The following is a 21,699-nucleotide window of genomic DNA, read 5'->3' as shown; positions in this document are numbered from 1 at the left end:
CAAATTTTCAATCTCAAATCACAATTGTGACATGACAACAAAGAGATAGAGATGTCACTACCTATTATAATGAGTTGATAACAATATTGAAAGAATTGGATCTCTGCTATGATGAACATTGGAAGTTTTGTTAGGATAGTGTTTTGTTTCTTAAGAGACAGGACAACGACCGGGTATTCATGTTCTTGGTTGAGCTTAATAAGCGGCTTGATGAAGTCTGAGTCAAAATATTGGGAAAGATTATATTGCCATCACTTTGGGAAGCGTTCTCACAAGTTAGGAGAGAAGAGACGAGACAAGGTGTTACGATGGGTAAGTCACCTTTTGTTGTTGATGTTGAAAGCTTTGCCCTAGTCACTAAGAATTAAGACGGGAAGAGATATGGCAATAAACCATGGTGCAAACATTGCAAACGTCCATGGCACAATTAAATCAATTGTACAAACTTCCTAAGTCTCAAACTTCTTCTTGCTCTATAGTTCAAATAGGTAATTTTCCAAATACTGCTCTACGCAGTATCACTCTCAAACATACTTGGATTATCAATTCTTGTGCTACTGATCATATTGATTAGGGAGTCGAGTATGTTTTCTTCTTATAGTCCTTGTGCATGTAACCACAAAATTAAAATTATAGATGGCTCTCTTTTTGCCATTGCAGGGAAATGTTATGTTATTGTGTTGCATGTGTTAACCATAAAAGATGTCTTACATGTTCCAAATTTATCATGTAATTCGTTATCCATTACTAAATTAACAAACGATATAAATTGTCAAGCTAACTTATTTCATTCTCATTGCACTTTTAAGGATTTGAGCACAGGCAAGATGATTGGCAATGCTAACGAGAGTGGAGGACTCTAATATCTTGACAATGGACTCGACTTCAAAGACCAACTAAAAACGAGTACCTGCTTCGAAGCTATTTTTGTTTCTTCTAATAATGATGATATTATGTTATGGAATTTACGGTTAGAACATTCCAGTTTTCCGTATTTCAAACATTTGTTTCCTAAATTATTTTCTAAGAAGGATTCGTCTTTATTTCATTGTGAAACTTGTGAATTTGCTAAACATCACGGTTCTTGTTTTTCTATACAACCATATAAACAATCAAAACTGTTTGCAGTTATGCATAAAGATGTTTGGGGTCCTAATAGAATACACATATTTTCTAATAAAAAATAGATTATAAATTTTATTGATGATCATACTAGAATTTGTTGGGTTTATCTGTTGAAAGAAAAATTGAAAGTTGGACGGGTTATCAAAATTTTCTTTAAAATGGTGCACACTCAATACCAAACAAATATTCAAGTTTTTAGAAGTGACAATAGTACAAAATATTTTAATATACTTTTGTTCGATTTTTTTTTTCTGGCAAATGAGGTTGTTCATCAAGGTTCTTGTGTACACCCCAATAAAATGGAATTGTTGAGAGAAAGAATAGGTCTCTTCTTGAGGTTGTTAGAGCTTTACAATTTGAAAATAAAGTTCCAAAATATTTGTGCGGTGAAGATGTTTTAACTACATCATATTTAATTAATCGAATATCATCTAAAGTTTTAGATTTTCATACCCAACTTGATGTTTTTCAAAATTATTTTTCTTTGACTAGTGTCTATGTTGATTTGCCACTAAAAGTTTTTAGTTGCACTGCTTGTGTTCATCAATATAAACAACTTGACAAACTCGAGCCACGAACAATAAAATGTGTGTTTATCGGTTACTCTCCAACTCAAAAGGGGTATCAGTGTTTTGAACCAAAAAAAAATTATAACAATGGATGTTACTTTGGTTGAAAATCAACCATTTTTTACTAACATTCATCTTCAAAGGCGAAATTTTAAGGAAGATTCATCTTTTATTTTTGAAAACATTATTACTTTAACTGATATAGTGTTGTCTCAAAATTCCGAGACTTATTTTGATGCACCAAAAGAAAATTCCCAAGAATCTATATTGGAACTCAATCCACTTATGAATGAGGTTTCGACAGATTCGGGGGCGACAATTTCAAATCGAAATCACAATGATCAAATTTTTTATCTCAATAATAATGAAGGACCACCATAAATGCTACAACATAATGAATTAGATAAAGAGACACAAAACAGGTTTACTACCATTGACCCTACTTGGAAGGAAAATGTCTTTGAAAAAAGAAACCATAAATAGAGAAATGAAGGACCCATTCTCCGACCCTTCCATGATTCTGAACCAATAGATAATCCAACATATCATCTTGATACATGTAAGTCTTCTTTTGTTCTTAAGATTCATGGTGAGTATCCTGATATAGACATTCCTATTACAATTAGAAAACCTGTTAGATCATGCACTAAATTTTCTTATTCATTTGCTGCATTTATCTCTAAGTTGTCTGTTGTAAAAATTCCAAAAAATATACAAGAGGATCTAAAAATTCCAAAGTGGAAGGAAGCTGTTCTTTAGGAGATGAGAGCTCTTGAGAAAAATCAAACTTGGAGAGTCATGACGTTACCTATAGGAAATAATACTATTGGTTGTAAATGGGTTTTTACTATGAAATATAATTTTGATAACATATTTGAAAGATATAAGGCACGCTTGGTTGCTAAATGGTTTACTCAGACATATGACATTGATTACTTAGAGACTTTTGCTCCTATTGTCAAATTAAACACTATTAGAGTTTTCTTGTTCTTGGCGGTGAATTTAGATTGACCTCTTAACCAACTTGATGTAAAAAAATGATTTCCTAAATGGTGATTTAGAGGAGGAAGTATACATGGATAGTCTGGCTTTGAAGATAATTTTGGTTCGAATGTGTGCAAACTACAAAAATCCCTTTTATGGTTTCAAGCAATTCCTCAGGGCTTGATTTGAAAAATTCATTCGGTCTGTCAAAAGGAAACGATATATGCAGGGACAATCAGACCATACGTTGTTCATGAAGTTCTTTAATGTTGATAAAATTGCAATTCTAATTGTATATGTAGATGATATTATTCTCACATGAGATGACATTGTTGAGATGGAAAGATTCAATAAATATTTGACAAAAGAATTTGAGATCAAAGATTTAGGCGCACTTAAATATTTTCTTGGCATGGAATTTGCTCGCTCAAAGAAGGGAATTATTGTTTTTCAAAGGAAATACATCCTAGATCTCTTGGAAGAAATTGGGATGGGTGGGTGTAGACTAGCAGATACTCCTATGTAATTAAATTCTAAACTTTGGGAGAAAGGCAATGTTCCTATTGAGATTGGAAGATACTAGAGGTTGGTTGGAAAACTTATTTATCTAACCCATAATAGACTTGACATCACTTTATCTGTGAGTGTTTTAAGTCAATTCATGCATTCTCCCTATGAAGAACACTTGGAGGCAGTTTATCAGATCTTAAGGTACTTGAAATCCAATCCTAGAAAAAGTTTGTACTTCAAGAAAACTAATGATAGAGAAGCCTCTATATTTACGTATGTTGAATGGGTAGGATCAGTTACTGATAGAAAATCTGCTACTGGTTATTGTGCCTATGTTTGGGAAAATTTAGTCACTTGGAGAAATAAGAAACAAGGGTTTTTTTGCTCGAAGCAGTGCAGAAGTCGAATTCAGAGTAATGGCTCAAGGAATCTGTGAACTTTTGTGGATTTGTAAACTCTTTGATGAACTGAAAATGAAAGTTGAGTCACCCTTAAAAAAAATTTGTGATAGCAAAGCAGCATTAAGTATAGCTCGCAACCCTGTACAACATGATAAAACCAAGAACGTTGAGATTGCCCATCATTTCAAAAAAAGAAAAAATTGATGTTGGAATTATATGTTTGCCATTTGTGACTTTCAATCAGCAAATTGATGATATCTTGACAAAAAGTTTAGCAAAACTCAACTTTGAGCGACTTATAACCAAGTTGGGCATGACAGATATCTATGCACCAACTTGAGATGGGATGTTGAAGAATCAAGGAAAATCATATTAAATTATCTTTTATTTTATATTATTTTGTTTATTTTTATTTTATAATTTTTGTCATTTTGACTCAGTATTGTTATTGTAATTATTTTTCCCTATATAAACAGTTTAGGGCTTTAGTAATAAAATATGAAAATATTTTGCATTTTACTTTCTTCAGTATCAATTATCCATCTACATAGATTGTTAAATCAGATGTTATTTCATATTGGTTAAATCTGATTGAGGGTTGTCTAATTCTCCCAGAATGCCTCCTTGGGTATGGAGTTGGCTGAGGTTCTATTTATGTTGGATAATCATTAACCAGTTCCATTACTGTTGCACTGCTTGAGCTGGCTGCACTTATTGAGTTGGTTGTTCTACCTTAGCTAGTTGCACTGCTTGAGTTGACTGCATTTATTTGTCAGTCCCAATGTTTTGATTCATCGACTAGTATGTCCCTGCTTATTACTATCTTTTCTTTGTTTGGATTTTAAAGCTTATAATCCCCAGTTGATTCATACCCCAGCAGCACCATCTACTCAGTCCTATCAACCAATTTTCTTATGTTGTGGACAGGCACATGTCTGAAACACAGTGATCCAAACACTTTTAGATGACTCACATATGGGCTCCTCCCAGACCAGGCCTCTTCAGGTGTCTTAGTGCCAATTATTTTGGTTGGACACCTGTTCAATATGTATGTTACAATGGACACTGCTTCTCCTTAAAACTTGTGAGGCATTTTCTTTCCCTTCAACATGCTTCTACCTATGTTCAATATGGTTATGTTTCTCCTTTCAACAGCTCCATTATGTTGTGGTTTGTATGGTGCAGTCAATTCATGTAACATTCCTTCTCTATCACAAAACTCATGGAACTCATGAGAATTGTATTCTCCTCCTCTATCTGTCCTGAGTATTTTTAGATTGCAGCCACTTTAGTTTTCTGCCATTACTTTGAATATTTTGAACACGTCAAACCCTTCACTTTTTCTTTTAAATAGATATATCCAGGGCATTCAATGTTATAATTGTCAAAAATGGGGGCATTTTTCCATTTGATTTCTTGTTGCTGCAATTATCACTATTGTTCTGATTTCTTGAATTTTCAGCCCCTTCATTTGAGTCGTGCTTCTTGTACCACTTGGATTTTCCCTTCATCTTGACTGGCTTTCTTGTTGCTAGCCCGAGCCTACAGTGCCTACAATTGAGTTATTGTACTTCTTTCTTTAATCTCAATTGATGGGCTTCTAATGATCCTTGCAAGTCTTCCACTTTCAATGTCTCAAGGTTATTTGATTCTTCTATGGCCACCACTATGTGATCATACCTTGGCATCAATGTTCTCATAATCCATTTATCACTTCACCATTTCCTTGCATTTGATTGGTATTTGCCTACACTCTACTGAAGTAATCAGCCACACTGTCATCTTCCTCTATCTGCCACAATTCATACTGCCTTCTAAACATTTGAAGCTTCACTTTCTTGGTTTTTTCACCACCTATGTAATACTTCACCAAGATGTCTCATGCCTCCTTTGATGTTGATGCCTTCTAAATTCTCTTAAAATTATTTGAATACACACTCTGCTGGATGTAAAACAATGCTTTGCAGTCTATTTTCTTTAAATTCTTGAAGTTGGCTTGATGTCTTTCTATTGGATTGGGACCTAGCTGTTCATAGCCTTCTTGAACAATCTCAAACACTTCTTGAGCTCCCAATAGTGATTTCGTTGATGCATATCATCTCTCCCAATTTCTTCCATCAAGGATTCGCAAGTTGGATGTAAAATTCCCTTATCCATTCATGATTCCCTTTTGTTTCTTTCACTCACACTTTGTGCTTCTCAATTTGAAATCCTCTCTCTTTTCACTCGTGTTTCCCTATATCAGAACCCAAGCTTCTGATCCTAATTGTTAGAACTGATTAGGGAATGATAGGAATTGGAATTGGAATTGGAAAGAATAGAATGAACTGAATCAAGTTTATTGATGTTACTTGTTGCACAAGCAATGTGCCCAGCCTTTGCTATTTATCAAATAGTTTGCTACGTTACATGTTATAACAAACTAACTAACTTCTTAACCATATTCTAGCCTCCTTAACTGTCTATTAATCAATACAAGACATGTTGAATTAACTATATAACTTTTCCCATGGTAAGAAAGTAGCAAAAAGTGAGTCCATACTAGATTGGTACTTGCATATTTTGGCCCCATTTTATGCATCAAGAAATTAGTTATGAAGATGGAACTATCAAACAATTAGTGATACCAACTTGGTGTGGCAATCCTTGAGATCAACAAAGGTGAAAAGCTGACAACTTACCAAATATAAATCTCTCTTTGCCAATCAAGCAATAAAACATCTTCAGTAATTAAGTCATCATGTATAATTGTGTATCTCTTTCACCTAAAACATTACATCAAAGCCACATTCAAATAAAATAATATACTTATGCATTGGAACTTTTTCTTGACAAAGAAGGCATAAATGCAAAGTTCACATAATTTTTCAAAACAAAAACTAAATGGCCTCAATGCTAATAGTAATATACCTGGAAGTCTCCTGAATTGAAGTTCCAATAAATTTGTGTGAGAAACAAAACCATCAATTAGACATGTTTTTCCTGTCATTTCACCTGTCGATAATTCTAAACCAAATAAGATCTAGATTATTTTTCTCATAAGTTTGATTTTTTTTACCTTTGGTTATTTTTAAAGCAAACAAATGTGGATCATCTATGAATCTCTTTCTCTTTTGGATATTCGGCCTTTCCGCCAAGAACATCCCGTTCGTTCCATTCCCTCACAGATACCGGAAGCAATGTTGGCTGCCATTCTGATTCAAAAGAAAATAGATACAAAAAACGCAAATAATCTCTAGTGCATGACATACATTAAGCAGTTCCAAACCTTGTGTTATAAGTTATCAAGAGAAACATCAGCAAAGCCTAATGAAACTAGATGAGATTGAGTTTATCCAAAACTTACCATTACACATTTGCAGCCAAGCCAAGCATAAAAGATTGCCCGATTCCTTTCTTTGCATGCAAATGTATACTGTACTATATAGCAATCTCCAGTGTAAACTCTTGTGTGCAAGTTTCCTAGAGATGAAAACATGTGTGCCATGACATATATTAGATTTAAAGAAGGGAAAAAATATTTAAAACTCTAGAATGGTATTCTAGTGGTCAAGGTCTATTTTATGCATGGTGCATCAAGTATTTTGTTTTTTGATTTATTACTTTATTTTTTGTTTGTTTAACATATCTAGGACAAGATCTGTGTTTTAATGAATTTGAGTAAATAAATCATACGATATATTAAAAACACGTTAATAATATTAACAAAGATAAATGTCTTAAATAAGAGTATACAAGTAATTTTGACAATAAATGTGTCTTAAAAGATGAAACTTTTTCTTATATTATAGAACCAAAAAATTGTTCAAAAATTCTCTTATATATAAAACCGAATACAATATTTGATATGCAATTTGGTCCATAACTTTTCAAAGTTTCAATTAGGACCTTTGTTTTTTAGTTCTAAAATGATTTTTTATTTTGCAAAAGTTATTAACATGTTGTCCATTTTTATTACAAAATGGTCCCTGTATTTAAAAGACAACATATCATTGGGTCCTTTTCTAACTCAATTTAAACAAAGAGAGTCATATTGAAATTTAAAATAAAATTTAGGACATACTTAAAACTTTTAAAAGTTATAGGGTCAAACTAAAATTTAAAAGTTATATTGAAAGACAAAAAAGTATTTTAGTATTACTTTCATTCGTTAAACAGGGGCTGATAAAAGGGGCATTATGGGACTTCGACCTAGTCCGATTATCAAAAGAGTTTGTTTGATGGACATGATAAAAGATATGACAGAAATAAATTATTATATATTGTCTTAATTTAATGTTTGATGAACTAACATGATATAATAAGTTAATTCCGAACTCTATTATATCTTTTCTCTCTAGTTAAAATTAATATCCTGAATATGAGTTGTTAGAAACTAACAAGATAGGATAAGAACATTAATTTACTTAATTACATTTATAAAATATAATTTAAAATATAAAATTGAAAGATAATAAAATATAAACATAAAAATAATTTATAAAACATAATCTAAAATATAAAAATATAAACTTAATCAAATATAAATATAAAAATAATTAATTGAATTTGATATTAAATTTAAAAATTAAATATTAATAATTTATTTAAAAAAATTTATGATTTTATCACAATATGAAAATTAATTAAAATTTTAAAATAAATATAATTTGTTTACAAGGGTATTTTTGTCATTTACATATAATATATATCATATCTTTTATTTACATTTTAACAAATAAAATAGAATTATTTGGTTACTTATTATTTTGTTTTTAAAATATAATAAGTTAATTTAAAAAAAAAACTAATACGTAATTGTTCACAATGGTAATTTTGTTATTTAAATATAATATATTATATCATATCATAATGAGATGTGTACTAAATATATGGCAAAATAAAATATTTTCATCCTATTGATTATTGGGTGTTTATAGAATACAAGATATGATAATATTTATCTTATCGCTATTATATCGTTATTCAACTTTATATTTTATCATGTTTATACCATATCTTGCACATCAAACGAATCTTAAGAGTAGAACGGGTTTTAAAATTCAAACACTCGAATATAATATCTGACCCAAATCATTCACCTCTAAATTTAGTAAATAACATTAATTGAGATACTGGTTAATTATTATTTAAATTTATATATATATATATATATATATATATATATATGTATATATATATTTTTTTTTTATTTTTTTTTTGGGTAAATACCACCTATAGTTCCTTAACTTAATTTCAGTTAACGATTTAGTCCTTTATCTTTTTTTTTTTCCTCGTTTTGGTCCTTTATGTTTTTAAATAATTTCAGGGTTACCCTTTAAGTGAGGTTCTGTTAGAAAAACGTTAAAAAATCCCTCCTCCGTTTTCTCTTCATTTAGGTTTTCTCTCCCATTTCTCTTTATGTTGTTTGGTTTATGTTGTCATTTCCCTTCTCCAAATTCTCAAATTCATAAATCCTAACTTTCTCATATCCCTTCTCCAAATTTCCAAATTCATGAACCCTAACTTTCCCAAATTCACGATTCATTTACAATTTCAATTCTCGAGTTCATGGCTGCCTCTTTCACAAATGGGTCAAACTCAACCTCCTACAACTCAACATCGTACAACTATGGTTCTTTTATTTCTAATGGAATTCGTGAGCTGCCAAATTGTGCTTGTGGTCTGAAACCTGTAATGCGCACAGTGAAAAAAATTGGGTCCGAACAGAGGAAGAAAATTTTGGGGCTGTAGGAATTTTGTGGTAAGCATCAATACCTTTATGGTTTTAGATTATTTTATTTGAGGTTGTTAGATTGGTATTCGGGATTTTGGTTTTTAGATTGGTTTTCTCATATTAGGGTTATTAGATTTATTGTTTTTGGTTTAGATTAAAATTTTTGAAAAAAATATTATTGATGTTGCCTTTGTTCATCAATTGTAGAGTTATGACATTGAATCCATATGCAATTACTTTGTTTGGGATTCAGACTATAGACTTCAAGCACAATAGAGAAATCAACAACAAATACATACACAATGTTTAGAGTGCCCTCAAAAGGAGTTGGAGATTGTGACTTTTAGGAATGTCATTTTGAAGATGCATGGAGATCACAAGCCAACCATTATTAAGATGAAGTTGCTGCTATTTTTATGCTTTTTGTTTGGTGTAATAAGTGTTGTTTTATTGTTGACCTTAGCTCTGAAATGAACTTATTGTAGTTGATGTAATTTTCTTGATGTTGATGTAGTAGATTTGTTGTAAGTATGTAGTAATGAATGAGTTTGTTGTATGACATTTGGAACATATTAGTGTATTTTGCTTTTGCATCAATTGTGCCTCCAATTATCTTGGTTGTTCTTTTTTAAAGTATTACTGTCAATATAATGTTTGATTTATCTGCAATTGTATTATTAATTCATTCATTTAAATTGATGAAAAAAAAATAAGAATGAAGAATACAGAATTCATTCATAAAGAAAATCATAATGCATTAATTCAATTATCTTGGTTGTATGACATTTGGAACATATTAGTGTTCGATTTGTATAAATCAGAATGCATAATTCATTCATAAATAAAATCACAATGCATAATTCATTCATAAAGAGTAATTCATTCATGAACAAAGTTCATTAATGACAGATTAATTCATTCATTCATAATTCATTGTTGAATCCTAAACAAAATCTAAATAACACCCTTGTTCCTGAACAAAATAATAGAGTTCTTGAACAAAATAACAGAGTTCCTGAACAAAATTACAATCAAAATAATACCCTTGTTCCTGAACAAAATTCATTCATAACATAGTAATTCATTCTTGAATTCTGGACAGAATTCATTGTTGTTCATGCTTGCTTCAGAATTCATTCATAACACAATAATTCATTCATAATTCATTGTTGAATCCTGGACAAAATTCGTTCATAACTCATAATTCATTCACTACTCAAAATTCATCCATTCATAAGTCATAACTCATAACTCAATATTCGTTCTTGCTTCAAGTGGTACAAAAGACAGCAAATGGCATGCAATTACCAAAACAGAATGACAAATACATAATAAACATAATGCTGACTTGTTCCTAATAAACATAATGACAAATAAATAAACAGAATGATATATCAAAGAGTTCTTAATATCAAAAAGTGACAGTTCCTCCATGTGACTATTCCTAATATTATTTCCTCCATGTTTTGAAATTTTGCCTAAAAGGTCTTGGCTGAGCTTGTGCATGCTGAAATTGAGCTTGTGCATGCTGGGACTGAGCTTTTGCATGTTGGAAACGAGCTTGTGCAGGCTAGGACGGAGCTTTTGCATGCTGGAACTGAGCTTGTGCAGGCTGGGACTGAGCTTCTGCATGTTGGAACCGAGCTTCTGTAGGATGGGACTGAGATCGTGCAGGCTGGGACTGAGATCGTGCAGGCTGGAACTGAGCTTGTGCAGGCTGGGACTAGGCTTATGTGGGTGGGTTTTTGTTGGGTCTTCCTCTGAGTTTGACAGGTTTGGCCTGGTTAGGTTGAGATTGGGCTTGTGTGGATGGGTTTTCTTAGGTCTTCCTCTGAGTTTGACAGGTTGAGATTGGGCTTGTGTGGGTTGGTTTTTCTTGGGTCTTCCTCTAGGTTTGATAGGTTGTGTTTGGACTTGGGCAGTTTCAGTTTGGGTCAGGTCAGGTTGGGTCTGCAGAGCTTCAGTTTCAGTTTGGGTTTGGGTCTGCAGAGCTTCAGTTTCAGTTTGGGTTTTCCTTTGGGTTTGGGTCAGGTCAGTTTGGGAAGCTTCAGTTTGAGTTTGGTTTTCTTGGGTTTGGCTTGGACATGATGCCTTGTTATGACCAGTTTGTTTACACTTTGTGCACTTATTTGGCATCCCTTTCCTACTAATCATTGTTGAGTCCTTATTTTTTTTCATTGTCATCTTTGTTCCTTGACCTTTTGGGCCTTCCTGGAAGCCTTCTTGATGGTGGTGGTAACACATCAGGATATGGAGTTTGAGGCCATTGATTTTGTCCATTTGATGGGTAAATAATAGGTCGGTAACAAGCCGCATATGTCTCTCTCCTATAATATATTGGAATCAATTCTTCTGGATCTTGTTTGATGAAATTGCAGCAACAAACTGCATGGCAGCAGGGAATTTCAGTAAGCATCCACTTCCTGCATGAACTTTCTTTCTTTTCCAGTGATACCACAAACTTGTCTCCTATGTGGGTGATGTTACTAACTTCGAATATGTTTTCACCAGCATACCTTATTCAATAAGAATAAACATATAACAAGAATTATAAAACAAAACCACAATATAACCAAAATTAATACATGACATAATTGACAAGAATTAAAAAACAGTTATATCATAAGAAGAATTATAAAATAGAACCACAATATTACCTACACATCCACATTCTTGATAATTCTTTTTCTTGATTTGAGGTAGAACAGAACAAGTATACCTTTCCAATGTAGTTCTATTTCTTGCCCACCTTTCCATTAAGTACAATTTGATGTCTTCAAACATTGTCATTGTGGGTTTCCCTCTAGGTCCAATTATGACACTATTGAATGTCTCTGACATATTATTGACAAGCACATCACATTTAGAATTGAAACTGAATCTTGACTTTGACCAAAACCTTGGTGGAATCATCACCAAATATTTGTAGGCCTCTTCGTTAACCTTCCTTAACTCTTTCTTTTCTCTTTCCCATGCTTGATGATATGTTGACTTGTGTAACACCCCGTTTTTCAAAGCGAGGGTATATTTTTTTTTTAAAAGTAATTAAGAACGAACAAAGATTTAAATCAGAAAATGCCTTTGGATAAATAATTGAGTCATTATAAATTACAAGCAGCGGAAAAGTTTCTCCAATTATAAATCCAAAACATTTACACCACATCAAATGGTACATGGAACCCATTCAAAGAAGATGTCAAACTGACAATATCAGTATAAGTACAGTTTTCCAAACTAAAAATACTCCAATAAAAAAAAAAACACCTAGTCCCTATACATCATCCTAATCTGATCATCCTACCAAAAAGCTATACACCCTGAGTATCTCCACGCGCCCCGTGAGATCCTCCTAACGTAACTGCAGTCAAGCGTTCCCATCTCCATTCCCGTCCGTAGGGTACGAACCGGTAGGACCGTCCTGACTCTCATCTGAGGGCAAAGCCCAGATTTCCACAATAATTGTAAAGGGTCACCAACCAAAAAAATAACAGTTAACACATAGCAATTAAGCTTTTAAATGCTCAAAATAACTTTTCAACTAAGCATGCACCTTAATAGGACTTTCAATATGCGAAACGTTCATGCAATACTTTGCCAATTAAAAATGAAAGTAAAATGAAGTTCTCAATCCCCTAATTATAACATAACAAATCAAGACATTGGTAGATTCATGAACAATCAATCATACAACTAAAACTGAGGATTTTCATTGAGCCAATCGATTGGGCAATCGATTGACAGGATGACTGAGCCCCTGACTTAGTGCCAATCGATTTCCAAATCGATTTCCTAAAGGTTTTTAGTGAAATTTTGAACTCCGGCTTGTTCATTTAAAAAACCATTTAAGAAAGCACTTTTCACATCCATTTGAAACAGTTTGATGAGTTTATGAGATGCATATGCAAGAAGTATTCGAATAGCTTCTAACCTTGCAACTGGAGCAAAAGTTTCATCATAGTCTATACCTTCTTGTTGATTGTAGCCTTGAGCTACTAATCTTGCTTTGTTTCTCACGACCTTACCTTCTTCATCAAGCTTGTTTCTGAATACCCATCGAGTGCCAATAACAGTTTGATCTAAAGGATCTGGTACTAGAGTCCAAACTTCATTTTTCTCAAACTGTAGTAGTTCTTCCTTCATGGCGTTTATCCAAGATTGATCAGTAATAGCATCTTTGATTGACTTTGGTTCAATCTGAGATATCATGCTGTCGTCATCATTTTTGAATGATCTTCTGGTTCGGATTCCATCAGCTGTGTCTCCAATGATCTGAGTTTGAGGATGATCTCCAATGGTTTTCCAGCTTTTTGGTGGAGAATGAAACGGAGATTGTTTATCAATCTCTGTTTTCTGCAGACTTGTTTCCTGCTGTGTTTCATTTTGAGTTTCTTCTTCCTCATCCTTTTTACTTATATCTAGATCATCAAACTCATCAAACAATATATGCATACTAATTTCAACAACATTAGTTCTTAAATTGAACACTCTATAACCTTTAGATTCGGTTGAGTATCCAAGAAAGATCGCTTTATCGGATTTTGCATCAAATTTTCCAATAAGATCTTTGTTGTTTAGAATGTAACAGTAACAACCAAAAATATGAAAGTAAGAAATGTTTGGTTTTCTGTTTTTCCAGATTTCGTATGGAGTTTTGTTGATGATTTTTCTGATAGATACACGATTCAAGATATAGCAAGAAGTGTTTATGGCTTCTGCCCAAAAATACCTTTCAACATTTGATTCTTCTAAAATAGTTCTTGCCATTTCTTGTAGTGTTCTATTCTTTCTTTCAACAACTCCATTTTGTTGTGGAGTTCTTGCACATGAAAGATTGTGAGATATACCAAGTTCATCAAAAAAGCTTTTGAATGAGGCATTTATGAATTCTCCTCCATGATCACTCCTTACAGAGATGATGCTGGAGTCCTTTTCATTCTGCACCTTTTTACAAAATGTTTTAAATGATTCAAATGCATCATCTTTTTGTTTTAAAAACAGAACCCATGTAAATCTTGAGAAATCATCAACAATAACAAAACCATATTTCATTCCTCCTAGACTTGTTGTTTTGACAGGCCCGAATAAATCTATGTGAAGTAGTTCAAGAGTTCTATTTGTTGTTACAAAATCTTTTGTATGAAAGCTGCTCTTGACTTGCTTACCTTTTGCACAAGCTTCACAGATTTTGTCTTTCTCAAAATTAAGTTTTGGTAAACCTCTAACAAGATCAAGTTTGGAGATTTTTGAAATAGTTTTCATGCTGATATGTCCAGCCCTTTTATGCCAGATCCATTTATCTTTATTGATTGATATAAAGCATGATTCATCAGGTAATTCATCCAGATATAACACATATAAATTTTTCATTCGCTTACCAGAGAACATAATTTTTCCAGTTTTGGCCTTCTTGATTTCACATACCTTTGGTTTGAAAATGACTTCGCATCCATTGTCGCACAACTGACTTATGCTTAATAAATTGTGTTTCAATCCTTCCACGTATTGGACATCATTTATTTGAGCAGAGTTTGTCTTACCAATTGTTCCATTTCCCTTAATTTGAGCTTGATCATCATTTCCAAATGTGACCGAACCACCATCCTTCTTGCTGAAGGTTATGAAACAGTTTCTATCTCCTGTCATGTGCCTTGAACAGCCATTGTCCAAGAACCAAGGCTTTCTCTTTGTATTTTGAAAACCAACCTGCAGGTGATATCATTTCAGTCTTAGGTACCCACTTTGTTTTGGGTCCTTGAGAGTTAGTTTTTAAGTGGTTTATCATTCTCGTTTTGGAAACAGCTGTGTTGTTTGTTGATTTTGAAATAGGTTTAGCAGTATATGATTTAGGAGAATTGAACTTTGGTTTAACAGATTTTTTGAAACGTTCAACTTGTAACTTTGAACTTTCTCCGTTTGGGGGATAAACTGGAGAACATTCTCCGTTTTGCTGTTTTTTTGAAACAATCTTGACAGGATGATTCTTATGTTTAAAAAGCTTCTTCTTTTCGATTTTTTCACCCCTTTTCCTGAAGTAGCATGCAAATTCTAGATGTCCAAGTTTTCTACAGTATGAGCATCTAGTCTTGCATTTTTCTTCCTTTCTTTCTGGAACAAAGAAGTTTTCATAAAGTTTGGTTTTTTGAGTTTGATTGAAACCAAGACCAGCTTTATCAAAAATTCCTATTTGAGATCCCATGATGTTATGAAAAGTTTCAATGGCTTTAATGAAGTTTAGTAAATCAGTTTTGAGAAGTTCGTTTTCATTTTTGAGTTGAACGTTCTCCGTTTGTAGCGCAGAATGTTCTTGACATTCTTCGCTTTCAAAAACTCTTGTTTCTTTCAATTCTTGAATCATCTTTTTTAATAAATTATTTTCAGTCTGATTTCTTTCCTTCTCTTCTTTCTCTTTATAAAACTGTTCTTTCAGAGAACTACATTTTTGAATAAGGAGATTTGAGTCATTTAGCAAGTTATCAAATTCATTTCCCATTTGTTGACATAAATGACATGGTTCAGAATTCATTACCTCATCTTCCTCTGTTTTTGCCATCAAGCATATGTTGGCTTCTTCTTCCTCTTCTTCTGTTTCTGATTCCTCTGAATCATCCCATGTTGCCATCATTGATTTCTTTTTGAAGGGAAATCGTTTTGGTGGATTTTTGTTTGATGGACATTCTGCCTTGTAATGTCCCAATTTGTTGCATCCAAAGCATGTGACTTGACTCTTGTCAATCTCTGTTTTAGGATTTCTGTTTTGAAATCCCTTTTTGATTTGATCTCTTCTTCTCATCATTCTTTGAATTCTTCTAGTGAGAAGCGCGATTTCATCAGCATCTCCTTGTTCATTCTCTTCTGATTCCTCTTCAACTGGAACTGTGATTTTTTCTTGAGAGACTTTCAGTGCTATTGCCTTTCCTTTCTTGACTGGTTTGTCTTCTTGCAATACTATCTCATGAGCTCTTAGAGTTCCAATTAGTTCTTCCAGAGGCAGTGACTCAAGGTTCTTGGCTTGGCTTATAGCTGTCACCATTGGTCTCCAAATGATTGGGAGACACCTCATGATTTTTCTTACTCTTTCTTGCACAGTATAGGCTTTGCCAAGAGAGCGCATTTCATTTACTATTGTGGTGAATCTTGAGTACATTTCATCAATGGTTTCTCCTTCTTGCATTTCGAACAATTCGAATTTCCTTATACCAATGTCTATCCTTGTTTCTTTGACATGGCTTGTTCCTTCATGGTGAGTTTGCAATGTATCCCAGACTTCTTTTGCAGTTGTGCATTCATCTACCCTTTCACTTTCTTCCCTGCTTAAAGCACATGATAAGAATAATTGAGCTTTAGAGTTTAGAAGTACCTTAGCTTTATCTTCTGCTGTCCAATCTGCTTCCTTTCTTAGAGCAGAATTCGAGTCATCTTGATCAACCCTTTGTGTGAAATCTCCATCTGTGATGATGCGCCACATTCCTGTGTCTTGAGATTTTAAGAACAACTGCATTTTGTTTTTCCAAAAATAATAGTCTGATCCATCAAAGAATGGAGGTCGATTTGAGGATCCTCCTTCAACAATGTATTTTGCTTTCGACATTCTTCTAGATCTTTTCTCTAACACTTGTTAGGTGTTTTTGAACTTTTTAGAGACGAGCTCTGATGCCAATTGAAATAACAATGTCGATTTACAAGAAAGGGGGGTTTGAATTGTAAATATGCCTTTTAAAAATTCCTGTTAAAACTTAAGAAAATAACTCAAGAATGATCTTGGTTATACACAGAAAACGGAGAACGTTCTTGGTTTATGTTATAAAACAGAGAACGTTCTTTAGTTAGCAGAAAATCAATCTATATTTTATCTCAAATGATTAATGCAGTATAATAAAGAAGGAGAAAGGGAAGAGAATACCACACAAAGATTTATCCTGGTTCACCCAACGTGGGTTACGTCCAGTCCTCACACTGTGAGATTTTCCACTAAGTGTTTAAAATGAAGATCCTTCTTAATCTTACAACACCTAGAATAAATCAACCTTGATCTATTTCGTTCTTAATTACTTTCCACCCAGAAAGCAATCACAACATCTATCTAACCTTGATAGGAAGCAATCTTAAAACAAACTATAAAGAAACTCTTATAGTTTGAGTTTTTACAAATGATTGAATTTGACAGAATCTGATATTGCTCAACTCTTGTTTGAGAATAGATTCTTTACAGAGTATCTAATGACAATTTCGCAGCTGATATGTGAATGTGCAGCAGTGGCTGTTTCGCGAATTGCAGAAAGTGATGTTGCCTCTGTTTTGCAGAATTTCAAGCTTAAGTGTGATTGTATAATGTTGATTACTTGGCACTTGAATTTCTTGCTGAGAACTGAGATAATGGCCTTCTATTTATAGGCTGGAGATGTACGAAATAGCTGTTGGAGAGGCCATGCTTTTTTGACTAAAACATTATTTTTAGAATAAAAATAATGCTGCTTTGAAAACAGCTTTTTGACTTTTGATGTTTTAGCATTGAAAGCACTTCTGTCCTTTCTTTGACATTTCTTCATTGATCTTGGATGGTACATTATTTGTCTTGAGTCTTGAGTGAAGCTAGAGGAGGTTGGAGAAGATTTGAAGCGAATTGCAGACTGAAACAGAGAGGATGCAAGGCTGCTGTTGATGTGCAGAAAACGGAGAATGATTAACGTTCTTGGTTTTATCAGTTTGAACGTTCTTGAGCTTCAATAATCATTCTGGAGTTCCCGTTTTGAATGTTCTACCGTTTATCGAGGTGCCACCTATCACGGGTCTGCACGATTTACTAAAAAGCGTAAACCATAAACGTACTGCCTATCACGGGCCCGTACCGTTTATCGAGGTGCCACCTATCACGGGTCTGCACGATTTACTAAAAAGCGTAAACCATAAACGTACTGCCTATCACGGGCCCGTACCGTTTATCGAGGTGCCACCTATCACGGGTCTGCACGGCTTACTAAAATAACGTAAATTGTAAATGTACCGCCTATCACAGGCCAAAGTACTATTTATCAAGGTGCCACCTATCACGGGTCTGCACAATTTACAAAAAAGCGAAAACCATAAACGTACTGCCTATCACGGGCCCGTACCGTTTATCGAGGTGCCACCTATCACGGGTCTGCACAATTTACAAAAAAGCGAAAACCATAAACGTACTGCCTATCACGGGCCCGTACCGTTTATCGAGGTGCCACCTATCACGGGTCTGCACGATTTACAAAAAGCATGAAAATGCATGAGCATATACTGACTCCATCCACAACAATCGTTAAGCAAATGCAGATATTAAAAAAAACGTAAACCATAAACGTACTGCCTATCACGGGCCCGTACCGTTTATCGAGGTGCCACCTATCACGGGTCTGCACGATTTACAAAAAGCGAAAACCATAAACGTACTGCCTATCACGGGCCCGTACCGTTTATCGAGGTGCCACCTATCACGGGTCTGCACGGTTTTCAAAACGACATTAAATAAATAAGTCATTAAGAGATTCCCCGTTCTTAATACCGATTTATCTTAATGATTTTCAAAACAAAACGTTAAGCAAACAGTCATATTAAGAGATTCCCCATTCTTAATACTGATTTATCTTAATGATTTTCAAAACAAAGCGTTAAGCAAACAGACATATCAAGAGATTCCCCATTCTTAATATACTTTTGACTTAAACGATTTTCACACAAAATATTCAGTAAACGAGTCATTAAGAGATTCCCCATTCTTAACACTCATTTACCGGAACGATTTTCAAAAACGATCGTTAAGTAACCGGGACATTAAGAGATTCCCCATTCTCAACGCCCAGTTAACTTAAACCTTTTCCTCAAATGCACATTAAGTAAACCGAGGTATTAAAAGATTCCCCATTTTTAATACTCGTTTAACTCTAATGGTTTTCAAATTCCACGGAAACAAACTCAAACATACTCTCACATTCAAACCATAATTCACAACAACCACACCAATTAACAAACATCAAGTATGGACACGCCAAATACAACGAACACAAATCAAAGCCAACATAACACCCAGATACATCAAATTTCATTTACTCATAATCGTACACAATGACTTCAAATTCATTTACCACGAAACATTCATCATTATAAACAAAACCTAACTCTAAGGTTTTACCCATAACGCACTAGTTTCGTTTTTCCCCAAATCGATACATTTAACCCTAACAAATTCCTTCCCACACAACCACAGATAAGTCCCTAATGCAACTAGAAGTTTGGAAGGAGCCCTTACCTCAACGTTAGCTTTAACGTGCGTTTCCGGTACCGCGAGTAATTTCGGTAAAATCTCCGCTCGCAACTTCGCCTCCAAATAGGTCCCCTAGCACCGTAGCGTGGTGGTGAGCAACTTTCCCTTCTATCTCTTCGAGAAATGAGGTTTGGATCTAGGAGAAACGGAGGGGTTTGTGTTTGGATCTCAAAAACCGTTTTTCTTCGTTGTCGAATCGATGAGGAAGAGTGGAGTTGCGAAAACCTTGATCTAACTCTCACCCAACCTTGGGTTACTAGTTTTGAAGAAAAGAAAGCGACGAAAATGAAAACGGGAGAAAGGAGAGAAATTGGCCGCGGGAGAGGAAGAAGACGATGGAATTTTTCTAATTTTCCTTCCTTTCTTTTTCTTTCCTTTGTTTTTCCTTTCTTCCTTTTTCCTTCCTTCCTTTTATACTATTTTCTTTTCTTTTTCCTTCCTTCTAGTTTTCCTTTCTTTTTCCCTCCAAACAAACATATATAGATAATAATTATAACTTAACAAATATCTCAAAATATCTAGATATTTGTTAAATTACCGTTTCACCCGAAACGCATTGAATTATCCGTAAAGGATTCACCGCAGTTAAATTCAATTTATTTATCGACGAGAAATTTCAATTGGCATCAAAATATCTTTTTGATTATAAAACTCCAAAATATTATTAACTTTGGCTTAAAAGCCTCCGAGCCAAAATCCAAAATACACCAAAAATGCATAAATGGTACTTTAAAATTATGGGTCTTACAACTTGGCTGCCTTCCACATCAATTCCTTAAGCCTCTTCCCTAGGTGAATTTTTCTGAAGTTGTTATAGAGGTGTCTTACACAAAATATTTGTTCCACCCCAGAAAGCAACTCATCCATTGCAGGCAATAGTCCCTTACATAAACAACAAAAATTAACATAAATAAATAATGAATATGGACTTTAACGTGTGCTCTAAAGGTTTTTTAATACAGTAAATTCTGCATTAACAAAGGGAAATACATATCCAAAGTCAGAAAGGAGGAATTATTTACAGATATTTGATGAAGAAGAGGAAAATGGTCTAAATAAAAACTACAAGTCCATATTAGGGCAAGTGGAGCTTGATGAGTTACCTAGATGAAAAACACATTATTGAACACCCAAGAAAAAACAAGACTTAATAGAGTTGTTGGCCCCATAAAAATGAAGGAATAAGTCTAACATAAATAAATGAAGGAATAAGTCTAACATAGAGTTGTTGGCCCCATAAATAAATTACCATAAATAAATAATGAATAATTGAACTTAAATGAGTACCTTTTGCTGATCAGATATGAAGGTGTAGAACTTGCATGCTTGTTGTCCACCCAAGTCATCAATTAATAATCTAAGGAACCAAGTCCATGAATCTCTTGTCTCACCTTCAACTACAGTCAGGGCAATTGGAAGCATTTGGTCATTTGGATATCTACCCACAGCAACAAGAATCATACCCCCATAATACCCTTTAAGGAAACAACCATCAAGACCAATTATTGGTCTAGAAATCAGGAAACTCTCTTTACATCCATTAAGACACATATATAGGCGTTGAAAACTAGGTAAAAGTGGTATGTCCACATAGTCAGTTACCGTTGAATTTGTAGCTTGGACTTCTAACTTAACATTACTATTTGGATTTGATCTTAATAACTCATGAGAATAATCATACAATCTTATATATTGCTCTCTGAATGATCCATCAACCATATAAATTGCAACCCTACGTGCCCTGAATGCCTTCATCTTACTCACTCCAGCGTTCCACTTTTAATGAACCTTGTTAGAAATATCTGTAATTTTTATGCTCGGGTTCTCCTTCACTGTTGAGTACAATCTACTTTCGAGCCAACTTGATCTCATAAATTTGACTTTATACTCTCTATTACATGAATGTGTGTCAACTAGTTTCCTAAGTTGCCATGTATCTTCATCGGGTAACTTTGCACAATAGGCAAACCATTCACAACCTTCCTTGCATTTAACTCTCACTCTTAGATTGTCATTTTTTATAAACTTCAAATCCCTCCCATTATGAATGGCATATGTTGTCATAGCCTCCTTAAATTTTTCTTTACCGGTGAAAAGGCTTCC

General features: G+C 33.8%; 1 protein-coding gene across 1 annotated transcript; it reads left to right on the top strand.

The window, feature by feature from the left end:
- Nucleotides 1–3,090: 3,090 nt before the first annotated feature.
- Nucleotides 3,091–4,326, top strand: LOC140920686 (secreted RxLR effector protein 161-like). Its single transcript, XM_073369493.1, has 3 exons — nt 3,091–3,200; nt 3,300–3,620; nt 4,266–4,326. The coding sequence occupies exons 1-3, from the start codon at nt 3,091–3,093 to the stop codon at nt 4,324–4,326; spliced, it is 492 nt and encodes a 163-aa protein (XP_073225594.1).
- The last annotated feature ends 17,373 nt before the right edge of the window (nt 4,327–21,699 follow it).

Source organism: Cicer arietinum, chromosome 6 (genome assembly GCF_000331145.2).
Source record: "Cicer arietinum cultivar CDC Frontier isolate Library 1 chromosome 6, Cicar.CDCFrontier_v2.0, whole genome shotgun sequence".
Classification (NCBI taxonomy): Eukaryota; Viridiplantae; Streptophyta; class Magnoliopsida; order Fabales; family Fabaceae; genus Cicer; species Cicer arietinum.
Note: the sequence above shows the minus strand (reverse complement) of the source record. Positions and strands in the feature narration are given on the sequence as shown.

Excerpts from the sequence above, each read along its gene's own strand:
- LOC140920686 (XM_073369493.1), top strand. The coding sequence starts at position 3,091 with ATGGAATTTGCTCGCTCAAAGAAGGGAATTATTGTTTTTCAAAGGAAA. Across the intron at positions 3,201-3,299 it reads AGACTAGCAGATACTCCTAT|ACTTGACATCACTTTATCTG; the intron begins GTAATTAAATTC and ends AACCCATAATAG. Across the intron at positions 3,621-4,265 it reads AGTAATGGCTCAAGGAATCT|TTCCATTACTGTTGCACTGC; the intron begins GTGAACTTTTGT and ends ATCATTAACCAG.